This window comes from Cydia strobilella, chromosome 26 (assembly GCF_947568885.1).
Source record: "Cydia strobilella chromosome 26, ilCydStro3.1, whole genome shotgun sequence".
In the NCBI taxonomy this organism is placed as follows: Eukaryota; Metazoa; Arthropoda; class Insecta; order Lepidoptera; family Tortricidae; genus Cydia; species Cydia strobilella.
In genome coordinates, this window is record NC_086066.1 from 2,172,195 (window position 1) to 2,197,348 (window position 25,154).

General features: G+C 38.6%; 1 protein-coding gene and 1 non-coding gene across 2 annotated transcripts; both read left to right on the forward strand.

Moving 5' to 3' along the window:
• Nucleotides 1-1,163: 1,163 nt before the first annotated feature.
• Nucleotides 1,164-25,154, forward strand: LOC134753035 (lysosomal alpha-mannosidase-like). Its single transcript, XM_063688796.1, has 17 exons — nt 1,164-1,268; nt 3,946-4,048; nt 5,407-5,488; nt 6,430-6,615; nt 7,829-8,034; nt 10,884-11,020; nt 11,709-11,842; nt 13,639-13,731; nt 14,930-15,059; nt 15,639-15,717; nt 16,190-16,310; nt 16,905-16,998; nt 18,468-18,561; nt 19,568-19,726; nt 22,342-22,418; nt 23,450-23,572; nt 24,008-25,154. Exons 1-17 carry the CDS (start codon nt 1,164-1,166, stop codon nt 25,100-25,102), a joined length of 3,018 nt encoding a protein of 1,005 aa, XP_063544866.1. The 3' UTR covers nt 25,103-25,154.
• Trnav-cac (transfer RNA valine (anticodon CAC)) lies at nt 7,251-7,323 on the forward strand. The gene has a single exon. It is a non-coding gene; the product is annotated as a tRNA-Val (tRNA).

The window sequence follows — 25,154 nt, forward strand, 5'->3', positions numbered from 1 at the left end:
TTGCGATACAGCGGGGAAATGCCGCCAGCATCCTTAGTACAATGCCTCAAGGGCCTATTTTAGATTTAAGCTAGTTATTAATTTCGTTTACGTAATTTAAATCATTATATTTATTTATCTCACGTCATAACATTAAACTTTAACTTACTATAAAAGAAGCTAGCTATCGCGATACACAACACGTTCGATGTCTTATCTCTTTTGATATATTTGTAGTTTTCTATTTTTTTGCACGGTATAACTACATGGTTAAGTTTTAATTTTTAAGTACTATAGGTATGTAATAAATAAATTATTTACCGCTTTGTAATTGATTTGCATTCTTGAAATTTCTCGGTAACTTACCTACAGCAAGTAGAAGTTACATCTTTAAAATATTAATCTATTACTTATCGATAACAGATTTATCGATGTTTCATTTTCTCAAACACTCGTTTATATGTCAACACTTCAACAGTAAACAGTTTTGCAACACGAGTAGATAGCGCTTATACCTACTACAGGGATTAAAACTTTATTTATATTTTCTACCCGCATACACATTTCTAGACCTAGTGGGTAATGACCCTGCCTATGAAGCCGATGGTACCGGGTTCAAATCCTGGTTAGGGCATTTATTTATGTGATGAGCACAGCTATTTTCCTGAGTCATGGGTGTTTTTAATGTATTTTAGTATTTATAAATATTAATATATTATATATATCGTTGTATAAGTACCCACAACACAAGCTTTATTGAGCTTGCTGCGGGACTTAGTCAACTTGTGTGATAATATTCTATAATAATCATATTAATTTTATTGAGGGCGAGTCTGCCGGAAATAAAATTGCATACCGTTTTATTAGGTAGGCGTCCGGTTTTTTATCCCATAGCTCAGTACTTAGTCCATCGCTTTCACATGCAATAACTTAGTTCATTTTAGATCCCATCAACTCTCAATAGTCTTAATATGAGTAGCCCTTTCATCCTGGCGGGTGCTGCCTCTGCGTGCGTCCCATGACGCGGAAAAAGGGCAGCATCCGCTCGGTGTACCCCTTATATTAAAGTGTCAAAAGGGGCTCTACGTGTTGGCCGAAGCTCCGCGCACGCCACCCAAAGGTCCGGAACACCATTGTGCCTAGATGGCAAAGATACAATATTAATAATATTTTAATTTCAGGAAATGCAGCGTTGGTTGCTGTTGCTAGGCGTAGTCGGGCTGGTGTCTACGGTGCCTACGCCCTTCGACGAGATCACTCCGAGAGATGGTGAAAGCTGCGGTTACGATGTGAGTACTTCTAAATGACGGGCGTAGGCGTAGGCGATTGACTAATAGTGGCTACGCCTTATGCTGTTGCTGGGCGTAGTCGAATTGGTGACTACGGTGCCCGCGCCTATTGACGTGATCACTCCGAGAGATGGCGAGTGCCGCAGTTATATATAAGGCTTAGTCATCACAGCAGTGTGACTACGGTGATTATGCCTTGTTTCAGACAATACTCAATATCTTTATTGAGTATTGAGTATTGTCTGAAAATCGATAATCAATAGTCAATATGAATAATTAGACAAATTATTACAACACATCAGAAAATTCTACAAATAATAATAATTATAGTCTAACAGTTTTTCTTGGCTAACGAGATAACCGCCATGTGGGATGTTGACTCGACGATCATTGTTCCTATAGTCGTGTCAGCGTACGGCTATAGCGAAGTATCTCGATCAATACTGTAGCGTTAGGTATCTAGGGCAGATGAGTGACAAGGCCTAGGCTACAAAAAATAGTGTTTTATTGGGGCTTAATCGCGTGGGTCGTTAGCCTTTTTGGTGACGGCACTTGGATCGGTGTGTAGCCGGATATTACTGTCCTGGTCTGGCGTTCCTGGCGTAGTGGCAGCCCGGCGTTTAGCGCTGGACAGCGAGAGGAGCACAGGCGCGGAGGTTGAACAACCAGTTAGCCGTAGGGTAGACCCTGGAATTGTATTCCACTGTGTTAAGACTCCGCAGTAAAATTAGTTCCATGGAGCGTCCCGCCTTATATTACGGCTCATGTCTTGACAGCATAAGACATTCTGGTGGTTATTTAATCTAGGTTCAGTTTGTCTGTGGCGGTCGATACATGGAGATTCAGAACGGAGATAAAAAGGCTTAGGAACATAAGCGTAAGGTTGCAATTGGCAAAGTGCAATATTATGGAAGCTAGAACATTAATATTTAGTTATAGTCTTACGCATGATAATTACAGATTAAAATCACATACTTAGGCTAAGAATATATTTTACATCTATGGTACAGTGGTACATTAACATTCAAAATCATAGTTCGCCATTTTGGCGTAGCGTAAAGCATAAGGCTGTATGATAAAGTAGCAAGCTACGGAACAGAGAAAACTTAAACCTAAGAGAGGTATTTAAGTGTTCAAACTTACCCAAAGCGGGGGAAAACAGACACACTTGATTATATCGGAAACTTAGTGGCACAGCAGTGGAAGAGCACATGTTCCCTATACAAGTAGTATTACTTTCGGCATCGCGAGACAAGGCGCGGCCGTTAGCGCTCTCATGCACGAGCGACGTGCGTACAGCGCTGCAGTCAGATCTCCAATGGCGGCTGCGGCGGCCCGTTATAACATGGCGCCGGCTATCGCGTAAACAAGAAGCCGGTTCGCGGCCGCGATTGGAAAAGTCGATAGTATCGACAATATCGACATCGGTACTTATCGGTTGGCAAGAATATTAAACTAAAGAAAAATTAACGTTACAATACTTAGAGAGACTCTCGCTAGGTAGTTGGATCAAGGGTCAGATGCAGAAGGCGGTAATTTTGGACACGTCGCGTATAGTAAGTCGGTCCATGAAAGACAAATAAAGATAATACGTAACAGTCTAAAACTAAAAATGAAAATGTATGAAAATATCTGTTCTGTGTGTATATGTTCGATGTACCCAACAGTTTGAAATCATTTACCTCTAAACCTCTTCTATTGTATTGTTATTTATTTGTAGTTGCAATTCTAATGGTTTCTTCTGTGTCGGTTTAAATTGAATAATTTTTGTTTTCTGTAGGTTTATATCTAAATTATGCTCGGCAGCCATTTTTTGACAGTGTGTAAAAGGGTCGAGAGTTTTAGGTTAGCTTCGGTACTGTCCGTAGCGCTAAACAGCACAGAGACGTCGTCTGCAAACATGACACATTTCGTATTTTCATCAAAAAATTTGGGCAGATCGTTGATATACGCTAAGTAAGTAAGTAAGTAAATATTCTTTATTGCACCAAAATTATACATTTTACATACATGTAAAACTACAGAGAAATATTTAAAGAAAAAATAAAACCAAGTAACAACAGGCGGTCTTATCGCTAAAAAGCGATCTCTTCCAGACTAAGAATTGGGTACAGGCCAAAATACTTCCTTGAGGGAGGGAGCAAGTGGTCTGACGTAGCTGAGAGTTTACGCTCGCTACCTGTCGGCTGGTGGTCGTAATAATCTATTTGGACATATTGTTTCCGATTCTGTAGGTATGATTGGAACCATTTGTAGGCCATGCCGCGTACTCCCATGCCGTATAGTTTAGTCAATAAGATCTCATGGGATACTTTGTCGTATGCCTTAATCATGTCTAAGAGTAGCCCTATACTATATTGTTTTATATTTAAGTGCTCTAAGATATGTGTTATATATTTGTATACTGCTAAAGCCGTTGAATGGCGTTTTCGAAATCCGTGTTGATTTGAGTCTAAGATGTTATATTTTTCGAGAAACTTATATAACCTGTTTGCCATAGTTTTTTCAATTTTTTTTGACACTGATGGTAGCAGAGCAATAGGCCGGGATTGATTTGGGTTGGGTTTACTGACTTAATAAACTGGAAAAATATGTCTGAGAAACCGAGATAGATTATAATTTGGATGAAAATACCGGTATTCGATCCCTGACATATGCACCTATGTTTTTGTTTCAGAGCTGTACCGACGCAGAGCCAGGAGTCCTCAACGTGCATTTAGTATCGCACACACATGATGACGTCGGCTGGCTAAAGACTCTCGACCAGTACTACTATGGAAGTGAGTTGTTTCAGTACCGACACGGAGACAGCTTGCATATAGGTAGTTGCACACACGCACGGTGACGTCGGCTGGCTAAAGACTCTCGACCAGTACTACTATGGAAGTGAGTTGTTTCAGTACCGACACGGAGACAGCTTGCATATAGGTAGTTGCACACACGCACGGTGACGTCGGCTGGCTAAAGACTCTCGACCAGTACTACTATGAAAGTGAGTTGTTTCAGTACCGACGCGGAGACAGCTTGCATATAGGTAGTTGCACACACGCACGGTGACGTCGGCTGGCTAAAGACTCTCGACCAGTACTACTATGAAAGTGAGTTGTTTCAGTACCGACGCGGAGACAGCTTGCATATAGGTAGTTGCACACACGCACGGTGACGTCGGCTGGCTAAAGACTCTCGACCAGTACTACTATGAAAGTGAGTTGTTTCAGTACCGACGCGGAGACAGCTTGCATATAGGTAGTTGCACACACGCACGGTGACGTCGGCTGGCTAAAGACTCTCGACCAGTACTACTATGAAAGTGAGTTGTTTCAGTACCGACGCGGAGACAGCTTGCATATAGGTAGTTGCACACACGCACGGTGACGTCGGCTGGCTAAAGACTCTCGACCAGTACTACTATGGAAGTGAGTTGTTTCAGTACCGACGCGGAGACAGCTTGCATATAGGTAGTTGCACACACGCACGGTGACGTCGGCTGGCTAAAGACTCTCGACCAGTACTACTATGGAAGTGAGTTGTTTCAGTACCGACGCGGAGACAGCTTGCATATAGGTAATTGCAGGCATGCAGGCAATTGCAGGCAATTTCCTCGCGCACAAAACGGCCAGTGTAGACGTGCCTCGCGCGAGTCGCGCGCGTCGCTTCGGCCGAGGCTATTAACCGACTTTCAAAATGGAGGGTGTTTTATATGGTAAAAATTCGTAAGTACTTTTACTCGAACAGAGTAAAAATATGACCTACCTTTAGACATTATAACAAACCAAATTCAATGAGGTTGCGTTGTACTACCTAGTCACCTAGGTACTACTTCTTGTGGCCATCTTCAGTCTCCATCATTAGATTTACTCAAATAACTCTAGGTTATCATACTATTGCATAGCCAACGATTTTTCATAAGTATATATCAAATTTCAGTAGCAAATTTAATACCTACACTAATTAAGAACTTCTCGCAGATTTTGTTGATTTCATCATCATCATCATCATGTCAGCCGACAGACGTCCACTGCTGGACATAGGCCACCCCCAAGGCTCGCCACTCCGACCGATCCTGTGCCGCTCGCAACCACCGAATTTGTTGATTTATTGCAAATTATTTTATATATTTTACACCAATTCGTTTCAGGTCGAAACACCATTCAGAAGGCCTGCGTCGAGTGTATCCTGAATTCAGTCGTGAAAGAACTATGGTTAGACCCCAAAAGAAAGTGAGTTATGTAAACATTCCAAAAAAATGTTGTATTACAGAAAAATCAAAAAATTCACAACCCTCGGCAAGACCGAACTTAATGCGACTTCACGGATCACCGGTCCAATCGCTACTACCAAAGAGCATAGAGGCGTATTGCCAAAGTAAATTTTGTAGTCACAGTAAATTTACTGCCATCTTTCGAAACAGGATTAAATTAAATTATAATTTATAATTTTTAGATTAATAGTTTAAAAGTTATTCAAGAAAATAGGCAAAAAATGACCATTCCCCCCTCTTTATCTCCGAAACTACTGGGTCAAAATTTTTGAAAAAAATACACAAAATAGATCTTTCCCTATAGATCACCGGAAAAGCTATTAGAAATGTGCAGTCAAGCGTGAGTCGGACTTTATTACTTAGTTTTTGATCCGACCCCTAGGGGTTTTTTAAAGACATTTCACATAAAAAATACATTGTTTTAATTCTGTAATGTACGGAACCCTTGGAACGCGAGTCCGACTCGCACTTGGTCGGTTTTTACAGCTGTTCTTAGTTAAAATACTACTGTATAATATAAAAACTATGATGAAAACGGATTATATCGCGTATATTGAATTTATAATACATCCCGACGTTTCGAACCCTCGGTCCCCGGGGGAGTCACCCGTTGACCACGAACGCTGTAAAGGGTTCGAAACGGCGGGATGTATTATAAATTCAATATACGCGATATAATCCGTTTTCATAGTTTTATATTATACAGTAGTATAAAATAAAACTATTATTTGATTTCATGAGTAACTATCGCGGTAACCGAAGACAATTTTACTACTGTATTATTTATTTATGTTAGGGAGCACCTATATATAGCTTTATTCTTATAATAGGACAACATAATGTAAATATAATTAATTGCCTATTTATTGACAAGTTAATTAAAACCGATTTTACTTACAGATTCATCTACGTAGAAACAGCGTTCTTCTGGAAGTGGTGGGTGGCCCAGCCTGCGTCCGTGAAGTCCCAGGTTCACACCCTGGTGAGGCAGGGGCGGCTGCAGTTCGTGGGAGGGGCTTGGAGTATGAACGATGAAGCAGCCAGCCACTATCAGAGCACTGTTGACCAGTTCACTTGGGGACTACAGTGAGTACTCTTTTTATCTTTTCTACGGTTCCGTACCCAAAGGGTAAAAACGGGACCCTATTACTAAGACTCCACTATCTCATTAGCTAGACAGTTGAAATTTTCACAGAAGATGTATTTCTGTTACCGCTATAACAACAAATACTAAAAAATACGGAACCCTAGGCCTTGACGACCGGTCTGGCCTAGTGGGTGACCCTGCCTGTGAAGCCGATGGTCCTGGGATCGTATCCCGGTAAGGGCATTTATTTGTGTGATGAACAGAAATATTTGTTCCTCAGTCATGGGTGTTTTCTATGTATATAAGTATGTATAGGGTGGGCCAATGATAAATGCATTTTAACGAAAGACGATACGAAAAGAGAATTTATCACAGGCCCACCCTATATTTAAATATATAAAAAACAATGTATATCGTCGCCTAGCACCCAAAGTACAAGCTTTGCTTACTATGGGGCTAGGTTGATTTGTGTAAGATGTCCCCTAATATTTATTAATTATTATTTATTTATAATTAGTAAGAGACGAGTAGTACATAGGTATATCTCAGGCGTGATCACGGCGCGGTATTGTCTCGGTACCTACACTCGTGCTGAGCATATCTATTGGTCTATAATTTCGTCATGCACTTTGAAGTTTCCGTAGTGTAGCGGTTATCACGTGTGCTTCACACGCACAAGGCCCCCGGTTCGATCCCGGGCGGAAACAGAAATTTTATACTTTTTGTATTTGGTTTGGTTCTGTCCGACAAACACTTCCTGTATTATTTTTTAACACGCTTTTATTAGCTCGACCTGTATGTAACTATGTAATGGAATCTAAGGTAACTAATTTGACCATCTTCCAAGGATTGTAGTGTCATGAAAATGGGCAGCTGATAACAATACAATAATATGGTACTGTCGAACTGATCTGATGATGGAGCCGGAAGATATAAACTGGAACTTCATGATGGAACATCGTATCATAGCTGTGTTTGGATTTGTTAGAAAAGTCTTGTAATGAACTTTGACCACGATTAGGTTTCAAGGTCTGATGATGAAGCCGGAAGATAGGCACTGGCATTCCATGATGGAATATGGTATCATAGTCGTGTTTGCACTTGTGAGAAAGGTCAAAGCGTTTTTTTCTAGTGTTTTTTAAACTATTAATTTATTTCGGTGTTCTTTTGGCCGGTTTCTATTTATTAAATTGATTTCTTACTTACTTCCAGAAAATTAAATGACACGTTCGGCGACTGTGGGCGTCCGCGTGTCGGCTGGCAGATCGACCCGTTCGGGCACTCGCGGGAGTTCGCCGCCAATCTGGCGTCCATGGGCTATGACGGCCTGTTCCTCGGCCGCATCGACTACCAGGACAAGGCTCTGCGGCTCAAAGAGCGAACTATGGAGATGCTGTGGCGAGGAAGCGACGATCTAGGTGAGAAGATGGTGTTTTATACAAGTTTTTTGAAGAACCCCATACTTCAAACCTTGACTAACATGGAGAAATACACATGTGACACCCGTGAGGCATTCATAGGTGAACTAACAGCTTATCATCAAGCTTTTTGCATGTTTAATCATCGAAATTGTATTGAAAAAGGATCATCTAAATGTCGCGAAAGTACCAGGTGAGCAGATTAGAAGACAGAAGGAAATTGCGAACTATGTAGGTGCTAGTCGGAGCGACGATCTCGGTTAGAAGGAATAACACGTTTTAATACATTTCAGAGCAATGAAAACGGTTCCTTTTGTATAGAAATATTTATACAAAGTAACCCATTTTTATTGATCTTTTGTATAAAGCTTTTTAAGAATCAGCGACCCGTACGACAGTGTCTATAGGGTGTGTAAGAAAGCTTTTGTACAGGTTTTAAAACAGCAACGCACGTGTGACACTACTAGAGCTATCAGCGTCGATAGGCTATGGTAATATCTTATTATCATGCTTTAAGCCACAAAAATATTTGTCAGGTTTTTTCTCCAAAAAAATATTTTTTATCTATGGGAGAGTAATTTTTTTTTTCGCGATAACTACATTTCGTGGTTGGTCCCATGGTAAAAGTTGCGAGTATTTGAACTATAAATGTGACGTTTTCAACCAAAACAACAACCACATTGTCGCTTGTCGATAAGGTCGATTTCTAATTGAAGCTATATGGAAATATCGCCTTACTGACAAGCGACAATAAGTACCTTTTTGGTTGAAAATGACACAAATATGGCGGGTAGGTATGTATAAATCGCCCAAGCGGGGACCAAAATTTTATAATAGATTTTGTGAAATATGCGCGATCTACCAAAAATATGCTTTAAATCTTAAAGAATTAGTGAAATAACTGGTATTTATCAATAACTAGTTGTGAAATAAGATGAAATAAGCCGCTACGACGCACGTTTTAGAAGATACAGCCCTATATATATTTTTTTTATATTAATTAGGTGTTTCTTAAATGGGAACGAAAATTTGATTATTTTGCGCTACGAGGCACGGTTTAGGAGATACAGATGAAAAAATAAAAAAAATATAATTCAGCTGTTTAGCCTCTTCATGAACACAGACGCCATGTTTACATTCAAATTTACTTCCTGGCTTAGGCCTGCAATTTTGTATGACATTCCTTAACGTTACCTCGAGTTGCTCGTTACTCCGCCCGAAACGTGATACTTTGAAGCCTGTTATAACGCACGTAATGACGACATTTCATTGCATGTTTGAGAAAATATAAATAATTATAATTGAACATAACGCTAGCGCTAATCACATGCAGTTTGATGAGGAACATAATTACGAGTACGGTACGAGTAAAGCATTATGTGCGATTGCCAAGTCATTATACGTATCAAAGATAGATATAACTCCGTAATAGATGGATACAGTCTAAGGAAAAAACGTGCCTCGAAAATCAAGAAAATTTGATTCTCGATCAGAGGGCGCTACTAGTTTTGGCCTACAGTCGTATAGATGGCGTTGACGGTTTCGTTTGTTATTTAACAATTTTAACGCATATCAGTGAAAGAACATGGGTCAAAATCATAAAAATAGTTAATGCAAATAAAAAAAATCATTTATCTATATTTAAATACATTCTATCGTATTTTTATAAATCTTCATTTTTAGTTTTAAAGTGTCGTCGACAGATGGCAGTGAATTTACTGGGGTTACAAAATTTACTATGACAGTACCGCTCTAGTATAAGTTACTCTATGTACGTATTAAAAATTAAAGATATCTAGTACCTATGTATTGATACGGTTTTACACCCCCTGGCACTGACTAATAACCGACTTGGTATCACATGACCTACATCTCAAAACTTTTTGTAGTGCAAGAATTGCGTTGCGAGACTTGCATCTTTTTACATGTAATGTTTTTGATGGGATTTTCTTTAGTCTTGAATAAATACGGTAAAATAACCTACAATATTGGATATTGAGAACCACCTAAAGAGCCATGGAGAGGAGCATGCTCAACATAAAAAAGATACAAAAAATAAAGAGTACATCTATAAGAGAAAAAACAAAGTTACAAGACGCACTAACTCAAGCCCTCAAATTAAAATGGCGGTGGGCAGGACACATCGCACGGTATAAAGACCATAGATGGACAATATTGGCAACGAAATGGAAAGGCCCTATTGGCAAAAGGAAAGTAGGAAAGCCATATAAACGATGGCTGGACGACATAAAAGAAACTGCAGGGAAAGACTGGCTAAACAAAGCGGAAGACAGGCAGAAATGGAGAGAATTGGAGGAGGCCTACACCCAAAGAGGGGTCCAAATTAAATAAATAGATAGTAAATAGAATACATAAACCTAACACTAACTACTAACTATAAGAAACTTACTAACCAATACGCTAAAACTTCTAATGTAAAATAATTGTAATTTGGAAATAAAAGGCTTTTTTATTTTATTTATTTTATTGGATATTTTTGCATGTATATTTTACTCACAATCGAAGTGAAAAGTCGCTCGGACCAATAAATTGCCTCGGATAGATATGGATCGCTTTATGCCCTTGTTGTACAATCTACTGTATTTAACGCCACAACATATTACCTACATATGGAAAAGAAGACATACAGAAAAAATCATTGGACGCTAAAAAAACGACAAACGACACACAAAAAACAGAATAATAATATATAATAATATATATATATATATATATATATATATATATATATATATATATATATAGAATATTTAATATTAGTATGTCTCACAACAGTTTAAATTCGACAAAAAACAGACATAAAAAACTAAGTTTAATTGTTGTTCCAGGCAAGTCATCCGACATCTTCACCGGCGTGTTGTACAACTTGTACCAACCCCCTGCCGGATTCTGTTTCGACGTGTTATGCGACGGCGAGCCGATTATAGACGATGTCTCCTCGCCTATGTACAATCTCGACGCTAAGGTAACAGTTAGTTAGTTAGGCAGCAGAGAGTGATAACTTCAAATATCTTTGACAAGATGACGTTTAATTAAAATAACCCTTCCACAGTCTGTGTTATCAAATTCGCTGCAGAGTTAGTTTGGTTTAACTCTATTTATCTTCTTATTATCCTAGTACGTATTCAAACCTATAGTCCGAAGAGAATATAATTACTACGTTTTACTATAGTCTGGTAGCCAGTTTTGTCAGTAGTGCCAAGGTTGTGAATTTGCATTTTTATATGTAGAGGTAAAATAGCTTTTAAGTTTGTATTTGTTCTTGTAGTTTTTTTAACGGAACGTAAACTTATCGTACTTTACAACACACGAAGGGTTCCGTACCATTACGCAAAAAACGGCAAAAAAAGTTACGTTTGTTGTATGGGAGGCCCACTTAAACATATATTTTATTCTGTTTTTAGTATCTGATGTTGTTATAGCGGCAACAGAAATACATCAGTGAAAATTTCAACTGTTTAGCTATCAAGGTTCATGAGATACAGCCTGGTGACAGACAGACAGACGGATAGTGGAGTCTTAGTAATAGGGTCCCGTTTTTACCCTTTGGGTACGGAACCCTAAAAAGAGAATGTAACCCTATGTTTTGTTAGCAAGAGTGACATTTGCTCTATCATGTCGTTGTCGCGTCGATAACAGCAACGCGCTTGCAGGTGGCAACGTTCCTAGAGGTAGCCGCAAACATGTCGAAAGCCTACCGAACCAACAACATCCTGGTGACGATGGGGGATGACTTCAACTATTTGGACGCGTCTCTGTGGTTTAACAACATTGACAAGCTTATAAAGTAAGTGCACACAAATTATACAAGATCATGCACAGTTGTTGTTGTTGAGTATTATTGCACGGATTTTCTCCTAATTGCACGATTACAGACACAGTTTGGTATTAGCTACATGGAAGCTGCTTGATGTATCACGCTTATTTACGTAACTTTAAATATACATATATAACTGCAAATATACAGTTAGCAGCAGGCGAATTGTTCAAAATTACCTTGACATGTTTTTATTCTCTTAACAATAATATCGCGTCAAGATCATTTTGAACACCTCTCCCGCTTAGCAACTTCTGCTGCTGACTACAAACAATATAGGTAATTAAATCAAGAAATTTCGAAAAATCAGGTCACCTAAGAAATATACATATTTTTCATATGCGGTATTTAATTAGCTTAGATTCATGAGATCAAAAAATTTAATTACAGTGCCATTTCGTACCTCGTCTCGTTGACAATCAATATGAACGTCGCTGGGGACCTCATACTATTAAATTGTCACTGTGACAATGTGCGAAATGGTCCTGAAATTAATTCCTTAACCATGTTAACCAAAAGATAATTTTTGGTTAACATGGTATAGGTATTTCAATAAAAAAAAAACAAATCGCTTCAACCCTCTTCCAGAAATCGAAAAACAGTAACTCTCTTTGCAGTTTGCAGTTTGCAGTAACAAACAAAGCGTGCGAGCCACTTACCTTTCATAGGACGGTCGTTCTCAAACTCCGTCAAACTTTTCATATACAATATACTTTTCTTTTTACATAGATATTGTCACTAACATAGGTTAATAGTTAATAGAATAAGTTACTAATATATTATGGAAATTGAATTTCTGAATTAAATAATTATTTAATTTAATCTAATTTAATTTAATTTTCTTTCCACTTTTTAGTATGATTTGGTGGAGTTTAATGTGGTTCGACAATTTGTACAAACCTATCAAGTGAGATACATTTTGAACGCACAGGAACGCTTTAATACGTCGTTTAATGGTCTTACACAGATTTTAAACAAATTATACTCTATCTTCTACCTCATTCCCACTTTACGTACCATCATGTGAGATTACCTAAACCGGCGAGCGTGTATGAGGAATGTTATGAAAGTGAAGGAAGCGAAAGAGGTATGTCAGGATCGTAGCAAGTCGAAATCCGTGGTCTCTGCCTACCCCTCCGGGAAATAGGCGTGATTATATGTATGTATGTATGTGCATGTGAGATTGTAGAGAAATGCTTACCTATTTTGCATTTAAATAATTAAAAAAATATATCTTTATTTAACATAAAAGGTAACATAAAAAACTAATCACACACTGGGTATAATACATAGCTTGTATGATTAACACGAGAACAGGTTATCGGACTTAACTGGAAAACTGTTCAGCTTGTCCCTATTATAGCCAAAAAATCCTTACTTCTATTCTTAGTCTCTCCATAGAGACGGTTAAAACAATGTTTTATACGCCATATTTAAAAAAGAGGGTTTCTTTTTTCTCCAAACATACTTAATTTGATAATTGGGTCACCTGATTTTCTGTCTTGAATTAATTAAATATGTATTCATGAACTACCTAACAACATTCCTTTGCTTGCTTTGCATGTTGCTGTTGTATCCTGCTACGCATACTCGCATATATCTGGTGGAAATGCAGCCTCAGGGAGAGACATGCTACCACAAAAAATCATGAAAATCAGGGGTTTAAGATTTGTCCAGGGAAACGTAACCATGGCAACGAATATATTTAAGAGGGCTAACTGCGCTATTTACCGATAAAATAACGAAAATATTATTTGTTTTCACAGATACACCAACCTAAAAGCGATCAAGGAGAATCTGAACGTGAAGCTGTTCTACTCCACTCCTGCCTGCTACTTGAAGGCAGTCAAGGATGCCAAGTTAGTTTCTTTCAACCTATTGTTGTTGTTGTCTTAAGGCACCCGAGAGGTGCCGAGGGTCTTCACAAGCTCGCGCCACGCCTTCCTGTCTTCAGCGACCCCTCTGGCCTCGCCCCACTTCAGCCCGACCCCTCGTAGCTCGCTCTCGAGGGACCGTCGCCAAGAGTGTACACTGTGTACAGGCCGCCCGGAGCCACTCCGGCTTTCATCCGGCGGTTTCCAATCAAAAGCGATGGTTGCATTTTCGTTTCAACCCATTACCGCTATTGAACTCATGAGGACATGAACTGATCTTTGTTTTATTAATAACAAACTAATGTACAGTGAAGTGACGCACATGAAAAACCTGTTGTTTTAATTTTTTATTTAATTTTTTATTATTTATTTCCCACATAGATATACAAGATACACTTGTGTCCGTCGTGTACATTATATTATTGTTACATATTATTAGTAGTAATAATTAACATTTATACAGACTTAGTATCTACTCTTTACGCTACAATATCACAATCAGCCCAAACATTTTTATCAGTTAAATAATCTGATATTTTATAGTAGGCTTTCTTAGTTAAAGTGGTTTTTACAACTCTTTTAAATTGATGATATGGTAAATCTGTTATGTGACTAGGTATTTTGTTGTAAAAATGGATCGATTGTCCTACGAAAGACTTTCTAACTTTTGCCAATCGTAATTAATAATCTTATACCTGGTTAGGTTAGGGGAGGGAGTTTTTTTTTAATTGTATCACTAATTCATACGAACCCAGTAGGTATATTTGAGTTTTACTTTTAAAATACTGACGTTTATCATTTATTTTTATTGATGATGTTAAGAAATATTGATTTTGATTAATTAAATAGCCGTTTAAAATATTTTTACACAATTTTCAAGCGTGGCTGAATGCCGGATAGGTCTGGGCCTTCGATGCCTAACCTGTCAAAGAATCAAAATATGGTGGACGAATATTTGAAATGTCACCGTATAGAATCGCTTCAAATTTAGGTTTTTCTTCGCTAGTGTGATGAAAAACATTGTGTGTAAATCCGGGGGTAAGTATATTGCAATCTCAAGTCTTTAATGCACTCCAGCCTGCGGCTGTCGTGCATCAAAGACCTCGTTTGCATATTTTCACTTACCCCCCTCGTTGCGCAATGTACTATTTCCTCTTAATTTATTATCATTGTGTTTCTGCAGCCCAACCTTACCCATCAAGCAAGATGACTTCTTCCCGTACGGATCTGACTCGCACGCCTACTGGACTGGCTACTACACCTCCCGCCCCACCACCAAGTGGATGGAGAGAGAGGCCAACAACTATCTACAGGTATCTCCCTCTAGCATGCACACGAAATACTCATACCCTTACTCATCCCACACCATACCCGCACTCATACCTATACCATATTCATATCCTTACCATACTCATAGCCATACCATATAATACTCATAAACTATACACATATTATAACTACACAGATTTTCATACTCACATCGTACATCGTAGACCTTTAATTACCTACTACTTGTAGGAACTGCTAAAGTAACTTTGTAAGAGCATATATTTATATGGGATTACAAACTAACTTACGCAGTTCTCAAATCTTTAAAACGTGATTGCAATATTTTTAGGTTTTTTAGGGCTTGATAAGCTAAAAACTACTTATGTTTATAATGTGAAGCTTGTTGGTCTGCTAGAAGTACCTTAGAATTGTGATGATCGGTTAGTGAGTGAGTGTGTCAGTGACAAAAGTAAGGAAAATTACAGGACTGCAAATGGCCTGAGTGGCTTCGAGAATAGGATGGTACGGCCGTGCCTCTTTGTTTTGTCCCCAGACTCCATGTATAAGATAGACAGTTTGGTTTGTTTAGACATAATTCTATATTTAATGTTTTTTTTTCTCAGACCTTCAAAATATTGCAAAGCTTAACGAATCTGCCCGAATCCAACATGGTCATTCTAAATGAGCTAAAGAGTGCTGTGGGTAAGTACCTACATATTGTTTTCACCTCTATCGGGTGCTGTTAGCGAAGCGAATTGTGGAACTGACCCATTTTTTAACACTTATTTAAGAAAAGGCTGGAGTCTCCCATTAAGTATAACAATACTCCCGAGCCCGCTTTTCCATTAGGAAACCATCTATTATGACCTCAGGAGCTACTAACAACACACACACACACAGCACACAACACAGAACTTTGGACCAGGCTGCTCCAAAGTAAAAAGTCGTAATTTGTTAATTTCTTCGTAATCGCTACACCGGTTGTTATGATAATTTGTATAATGGTTCTAAATACCCTAAACCATACGTACATTTCGGCTTTGTCCAATGGCTAGGGACATCCTACAGGATACATACCAGGGTCACCCAGCGGGCCGCAGGTTGAGTAGGTACCGCTGTTATATATTATGTTACCCTCCTCATGACCCTAGTGACATTTTGCTTGCTCTTCCAGGTATGATGCAGCATCACGACGCCATCACGGGCACTGAGAAGCAACACGTAGCCCATGACTACGAGCGTATCGTTTCGCGGGCGGTCGACGACGCTTATGCCATCGGCAACCAGGCTTTCAAGTAAGTTTACTGTTAGTAGTCGAACTGATAGTCAGACATCGGTTGTTGGATGTAGGTATCTCTTCGGTCGCCAAGCCTTCGAGTAACTTAAGGTACACTTATTTATTTAACCAACTCAGCCTTCCTGAAGCTTACGTGGCTTATTATAACTCGTTATGTACTCGCGGCTTATTATAACTCGTTATGTACTCGCGGCTTATTATAACTCGTTATGTACTCGGTATGAGGCGCATCCTGTAGCGGAACTCTCAGTACTACTACTCGACAATAGAAGTCGCGGCAAACGGAAACGGAACGATTTTCAGCTAATATTATAACCGGATTAACCGGAACTCTATATTCAACTCCTGCTTATAATATTAGTTATAAATTGAAGAGCAATACACTTTTTGTTTTGAAATGGTTTATTAGATTGATACTGATGAACCTAATAATTCGGCTGAATATTCGTATTCGGCAAATTCCATATTCGGCCGATCTCTAATACTCTGTCAGTTCGAACCGGCGACTTTCGGTTTGAGAATAGCACGCCTTTCTGCTTGGATTCCACCAACCTCTAAACGCTAAAAATCAAGCATATTGTAATGTTTACAGCAAGCTGCTCATGCCAGAGGCGAGTCTAGTCTATGAACGCTGCGAGTTCAACCAATCCCAATGCAGCGTCACCGAGCGCAGCCAGGCCTTTGTCGTGAGTAGATTATACGTTTACCTATAAAGACACTCCCTCACTTGACTGTCCAAATGTGACTTTAGCTGGGTTTACGCAAAAAGAATCGGTTTGCCACACGAAGTAGCTCGATCTTAATTCATTCAGTTCAATGCTAATAATGCTATGAAATGCCGCTTGTCGCCCCGCTGCCCGCTGGCGTCCAGTCCGCGGCCTAAAAAGAAGTGGATTCACTGTGATGTCACCGTCCTCTCTGTTACGTTATGATTTAGTCTATAGTTTTGTATTTGTCTTATAATTTACTATTCTCCAAATAGTGATTAAATTAACAAATATGGTGTCAGAAGTATAAAATAATACATGTTAAATTTGAAAATGGGTGAGTCTGGTAAAATTTCACCAAGCGCGGCAACTTCGCCGGCACCACAGTGTCCACAACATATGCAAGGACTATACATAAACCTAACCTAACCTAACCATAAAGTAAAACTGTAAATCCGCTCTGGATCGTACCTGGTTCAACAGATCTCAATTGCAGTGCAGCGAGGGAATGCTGCAGGCATCATGGGGACTTTTGAGCCGGGTACGATGCAGGGTGGAGGCGCATATTAGACCTTTAGTTTATTAGTTTTAGATTATTAGTTTTAATTATTGTTTGTAAATGGATTATAATGGTATAGTATTTTCGTTAATAATAGGTGTGCAGACAGAATACAATATTAATTAAGTAAAACTATAGACTAAATCATAACGTAACATTCTTCTCTCTTGTCATTCATAGTACAGAAAGTTTTGACATTTCATAAAGAGTGAAATACTAAATAGCTTGGGCATAAATTCTACAGGTCGCAATTCTCAACCGATTCTCGTAAAATTTTGTAAGCAGTTCGATGATTCGGTAAATATATATTTTTGATGACCGTTTTTGGATGTTTTTCCAAAAGGCGGAGCCGTACATTTTTAGGACTCCGTACCCAAAGGGTAAAAACGGGACCCTATTACTAAGATTCCGCTGTCCGTCTGTCCGTCTGTCCGTCTGTCCGTCTGTCCGTCTGTCCGTCTGTCCGTCTGTCCGTCTGTCCGTCTGTCCGTCTGTCCGTCTGTCCATCTGTCTGTCTGTCACCAGGCTGTATCTCAGGAACCGTGATAGCTAGACAGTTGAAATTTTCACAGATGATGTATTTCTATTGCCGCTACAACAACAAATACTAAAAATTACGGAACCCTCGGTGGGCGAGTCCGAATCGCACGTCCGGTTTTTTATACCACGTCGGTAGCAATCAAGCATACGGCCCGCCTGGTGGTAAGCAGTTACCGTAGCCTATGGACGTCTGCAACACCAGAGATATTACATGCGCGTTGCCGACCCAACACGCATTTATTCAGTTTTAAGTTATGCTCGCGAGGTCTACAGCTCACAGAGCCACTAGTTGATAGTACTACCCTATCATGACCTATTGGACTTGTGTTAATGACTATAACTTTGGCAGGTGACCGTTTTCAACAGCCAAGTGATGCCCAAATCCACGCTGAAGATAGACTTGCCTGTCATCGGCGATGGATACTCAGTTTACGACGCGACTGGTATTAAGTTCTATTTCTATCGTATCTAAGAACCAAGATAAAAAATATCAACAGGAGACTAATTTATTTTATACACTATCGATAAATGATACAGTGCAACAATAAGATGGAAGGTAGTTTTTAAACTGCTAATTAATTTAATATTTATTTATTTAATATTTATTTATTGATTTATTATTTTTGCTGTTAATTTCAATACTATAAATATGTTCCTCATATCAAATTTTCCTCATATTTAGGTACCAGTTTCGGTGAAGGAAAACATCGTGAGGAAAGCGGACTAATCCCTACAAGGCCTATTCTCCCCCTTGGACGGTCAGATGGTCGCTTTCGTAAAAACTAGTGCCTACTCCAACGTGGGATTAGTTAGAGTTTTGAATGATTCACGGTTAGTTTCACTAGACTTATATTGACAAAAGGTAACACAAGGTAAGGTAAGGTTTATACAAAAGGTAATCACGGTCTATATCCCGGTCAATATAAGTCTAGTGGGATTAGTTGTCAAGCGGACCTTCAACCCCAGGCTCCCATGAGCCGTGCCAAAAAGCCAGAACAACGCCAGGAATATAAATAGTGTTCATTAGGAATATAAACATGTTAGATAATTTCCTTTATCCAAAGAGCCCCTGGGAAAATATCAAATGAAATTTAACTTTGAACCAGGGTTTAATTTTAACCCATCACCTCTCAGTCAAAATGAATCAGGCAGCATCTAACACAAAACCTTACCATCTCACCATCTTTCGGTGTTGAAACGCTCAGCCCGTGGGATCCCAGTCCCAGTGCCCAGACCTCTCATCACCTTCTACAGGGCCTTGTCGAAGAGGCTGGTGGATCCGACCGGGGACCGTAAAGCTGGCAGCTTCCTCGCACAGCGCATTAGCATTGCAATTCAGCTGGGTAACGCTGCCAGCACCTACGGCACCTTGCCGCGGTGATAATTTATTTTTAAGCTTAGACAAAACAAAGCAAAGCGTTAACTGATTGTATGCTATTTTTTTTTCAGGTACCAGCATACCCTGCGGAACACAGAAACTACCATCAGAACTCCTTTCAATGCCAACCAGACAATCCAACGCCACGCACAGCCTATACTTCTACGGGAAAAACTTTCCCGGGCTTGGTTATCAAAACTTCTACGTTAAAAAAGGTACGAAAGAAAAAAGACACTAAGAAAACATACGATTATCATTCTAATTAATATAAATGAAGGTGAGTTAAATTATGTTAGTACTCCCATACCTACTAACTTTTAATCTTCCACATCATCTCTTCTTGTCCTCATAGAGGATAATTCCCGGGAGAAATGATTTCTCATGACCCATGTCCTAAATTCGGGTTCTAAGCTTCTTACTGTAACATGCCAAATGTTCATCCGTAGTTGCACTCGAGAGAAAATGCACGAGTTCATCTATCTTCTATATATATAAACGTAAAAGTCCTGACTGACTGACTGACTCACTTAAATCAACGCCCAGCCCAAACCGTTCGACCTAGAGAGCTGAATTTTTCACAATAGGTAGTTTTTATAACATTAGTATCCACTAAGGGATTTTTGAAAATTCATTCCCTAAGGGGATGAAATGAGGGTCCAAAGTTTGTATGGGGTTCAAGTTCTATTTTAAGCTAGCAATTTGAACCTTTGTTAGAAGATATATTATTAGAATACAAGGAAATTAATTCTTAAAAATTCATCTCCTAAGGTGGTGAAAAAGGGGTTGAAAGTTTGTATGGAGACCAAAAATTTTATTAAGCGCGGGACTTGAAACTTTGTATATGGACATATTATTAGAATACAGGAAAAGTAATTTCAGCGTTTTTAAAAATTCATCCCCTAACAGGGTTAAAAAGGGGTTGAAAGTTTGAATCCATTACAAATACTTTAAAACCTCTTAGAAAGCCATAATACAAAAAAATGTAATTTCGACGTTTTTGAAAATTCAACTCCTAAGGGGGTTAAGAAGGGATTGAAAGTTTGTAGGGGTCCTAATCTTATTTTAAGCTAGGTACTTTTTGAAACTTCGTAGAAATATATTTATTGAAAAGAGAAAAAACTAATTTGGGGTTGACGGGTTTGGACTGTAATGACAGAGATCATACCTTTTTTTGAGTGCGGGACTTTAATCTTTGTACAAAGGTAAAAGATATATTATTAGAATACAAGGAAATTAATTTCAGCGTTTTCAAAAATTAAAATTTATTTATTTTATTTTATTAAAATTCAAGAAAATAAAATTTTAGCGTTTTTAAATGTTTATCCCCTAAAAGGGTTAAAAAGGGGTTGAAAGTATGAGCCCATTACAAATGCTTTGAAACTTCTTAGAAAGGCATTGTATAAGATTACAAAAAAGTTATTTCAACGTTCTTAAAAAATTCAACCCCTAAGGGGGTTAAAAAGGAGATGTAAGTTTATATGTGGTACAAGTTTTCTTTTAAGCTAGGAAATTGAAACTTGGTAAAAGGGCATTATATTAAAATACCTAGACGAAAACTGATTTCACCGTTTTTTAAAGTTTGCATCGGGAGCGAAACTTTTTTTTAAATAATGGACTTAAAAATCTTCTAAGAGGGTTGATAGAGAGGGACTATATCGAGAACACTTTTTTTTCAGTTAGAGGCTTGCAACTTCGTAGTTTGTGAAAGTAAACTTCACGCTTTCTATAATTATTAACAACTTAGCGACCCGCCCCGGCTTTGCACGGGTGCAATGCTGATCATATAAACCTTCCCCTTGAATCACTCTATCTATTAAAAAAACCCGCATCAAAATCCGTTGCGTAGTTTTAAAGATCTAAGCATACATAGGGACAGACAGACAGTAGGAAGCGACTTTGTTTTATACTATGTGGTGATGATGATTGACTGTCCCTACTTAATATCTTTTGCTGCATAATACTCTATGCTCATGTAAAATATATAACCACCAACATACAAATCCACGCGTACGAAGTCGCGGGCAACAGCTAGTATATTATAAAAAATACCCAAATCACTTTATTTTCCTCTATTTCTCCGGGTTTCTGGAATGGGTACAACATAGCTATACCATTTCAAAAAAAACATCCTCTTTAATAAATCGGGATGTACACATACATAAACCAAAAAAACCGGCCAAGTGCGAGTCGGACTCCGTACCTTTATCTATAAAAACGGCAAAAAAATCACGTTTGTTGTATGGGAGCCCCCCTTAAATATTTATTTTATTCTGTTTTTAGTATTTGTTGTTATAGCGGCAACAGAAATACATAGGTATGTGTGAAAATTTCGACTGTCTTGCTATCACGGTTCATGAGATACAGCCTGGTGACAGACGGACAGACAGACAGACAGAGAGCGAAGTCTGAGTAATAGGGTCCCGTTTTTACTCTTTGGGTACGGAACCCTAAATAAGACACTAAGGTTCACTGCGAGAGCTTCGACTTACTTATTAAACGGGTGTTATAAGTAATAATTGTGTCGTTTAACGTCAAACTCGGGTAAATCCATCTAGGTACGTTAATTACCTTTTCTTACTCAATACTCAATATTTAGTAGTACAAAGTAGGTAGTTGTACATGTGGTAAACTTATAAGCTAGGTCTTTGTGAACCCTGTTTCTTAATAACAAAATCGCATAATCTGGCAGATGGATTTACTCGAGTTTCAGCGTGAACATTCAGAACTATTCGTAACAGCGACAGCAGGGATTTTTTCCCTTTACGTTATTTGGCAACTATGTACTGTCACAGAAATCCCTCTCACGAATACTACTAATAAAATAACCTTCATAAATAACATTCAGAAACGGCGCGAGACAGCGACAGCAAAACGGTAACGAGCGACGATGAAGGTTCGCGAGACATAGTACTGGAGAACGACGTAAGTTAACCACACACAGCATATGTATATAGCTATTAACTAGCTAGATTTACATTGCCAGCACCCGCATATACCTCTTCATATGTAGTATTTTCTATAAAAAGGGACCTTATTGTCGATGGCGCTTACGCCATTATTAACGATGCTCCGATATAAATGCGCTGCGCGCGGAAGCGCCATCGACAATAAGGTCTCTTTTCATAGAAAATGCCCCATGTTTACTACCATGCTATAATGTTACCAAAAGGCCATAAGAAAGAACACACACACTCACACACACATAGGCACACAAATTGCACAGTATAGTTTTTATTTCTTGCATCAACTGTTTAAAAAAAAGCGTTGCATAACTTGCATATATTATTTTATGTAAGGCACTGGCAGAATACCAGTGATGTTGCTTGCCGCACCATGCTGAAGTCGAGTCCAGACGGGACAATTTTTCGCCAATCTGATTAAATTGTCCGATCAAATCAGGCCGTGCGGACGCAAACGCCAATTTGGCTCGCTGATTTCGATCGCAAGATTAAATTAAACATAATACTTTTTTTATATTTAAACAAACTCTGCTACCAAGTGAAAGACATTTTTTTTTTTCACCACACCAACGCTAGGTAAATACTACTTGTAAAACATTACAAATCAAACCCAAAAAAATGCTATTTACTACCTATTATTGAAATTCATCATTTAAAAGTCAATTCAACTCGCCGACATTGGAAATCAACTCAAAATTTGCATCAAATTACTTCGCTACTTTTGTGGATAAAATGCAACTTTCTCTTCCGTTTGTGAAAGATAAAGAGGGTCTTTACGAGCTTGTGTGGTGTAAATAAAATTGTATCAGTGTGTATAAAATTCAGAGAGGGCAGACTATTATTAATTACGCATTACCTATATGATGTTTTTTCAGACTAATCTATCTGTTAATCTCTACTCTCACTCAAATCATTCCCGCACCGACAACGCCGATGTATGCTGGTCAACGATCTTGTATCTATATTTGACTAAAATAAATAACTATATTACAGTACATCATCCTATCTATCAACAAAGACAGTGGTCGGATGAACTACACGTCCAGGACTGACGGCACTACGCTCAGCTTCCTTGCTGTGCCTGGCTACTACTCCGCCTTCGAGGGAAACAATGAGGTATTAGCTTCTATTGCGTAGAATTAGTATTTTTAAATCCAAACTCATAGTAAATTCCACCATTTACACTCCCTTAAGGGATGATAGTCGGGACAAAACCTATTCTATGTAACCAGGGATTAAATCTATCTCGTGAAAAGATACAGACAGAGTTAATTTATAATATTAGTAGTGAATTCGTTTGCCCCAAAATGTCCGACCGATGTGTCATTTTAGTACAAAATTGGTACAAAATCACATACAGTGCTTCAAAACGACTCAAGCAATAGTGTGGTATGAATCGTCAAATTCCTATAAAACGATGTGCCGTTTCCCCATTTTGTCGCTGCGAAATCGGCTCAGTTAATTTAGACTGCATAGAGTCCATTTTATTTCTTTTATCTTCGCCTAACTAACAATGTATGTTTTATTTTCATATCCAATCTTTCTTTCCAGATAGCAGCCAACCGCTCGTCGGGCGCCTACGTCTTCCGCCCCAACATGACCTCCACCCCGGTCCTCCACACTTTCCATGACTTCCCCGTCACCAACGTCGTCCAATCAGTGCTGCAGGAGGTCCACATACACTACGATGACTCTGTCTCTGTCACTGTCGGCTTAAAAGACAATACTTTGTACTTTTACACTACTTTAAGCATAGATTTAGGCAGAGAATATGTCCTTAGATTCCAAACTGACTTAAAAACTGATGGCGCTTTTTATACAGACTCAAATGGTAGACAGATGTTAAAAAGAATTAGAAACACTCGCCCGCAATGGAATCTTACTTTAGCTGAACCGATTTCTGGCAATTATTACCCGGTAGTTCAAGAGATGTATATAGAAGATAAAGATTTGAGGGTAGTTGTAAATGTGGATAGGGCTAGAGGTGGCGCGTCGCTTGAAGATGGCTGTTTTGAAATTATGCAGCACCGAAGGCTAAAACGTGATGATTCTTTTGGGGTAGATGAAGCGTTGAACGAAACTGCTGGAGGCAAAGGATTGTATAGCATTGATAAAGTAAGGTTACAAGTCGTTTCTAAAACTAAAGAAAACTTAATAAATACTGCTGAAACAAGTCTAAGATTTTTCTCTATTCCGCAATTTTTTGTAGCAGAAGCACCTTTCAGTTTAGACAAATTCAAAACTATGACAAACGTACACAGTTTTCTAAAAACTGATCTTCCTAAAGGCGTTCATTTGTTAACTTTGGAGCCGTGGAATAATAAGATTTTGATACGTTTCGAAAATTATTTAGATAAACAATTGTCCCCTGATTATCTTTCTGTAGATTTGACTAAAGTTTTTAATACTATTGAGATTAGATCGATAAAAGAAACTACTTTAGCGGCTAATATTTGGTTTGAAGACTATAAACAGTGGGAATGGAATACAGATGAAGAGTTTTCTGAAAGTTTTAACAAAGAGTATGGGAGCGAAGGCGTGAATATAGCCAAAGAGGGTAAGAAGTATGATGACGACGGATTTATTATTAAACTAAGGGCCAAAGAAATTAGGACGTTTGTGGCGGAGTATGGTGTTAAAAACTGATTTTTTTAATTGTTATTAGTCAAGATAATATGGAATAAAGCTTTTAAAAACT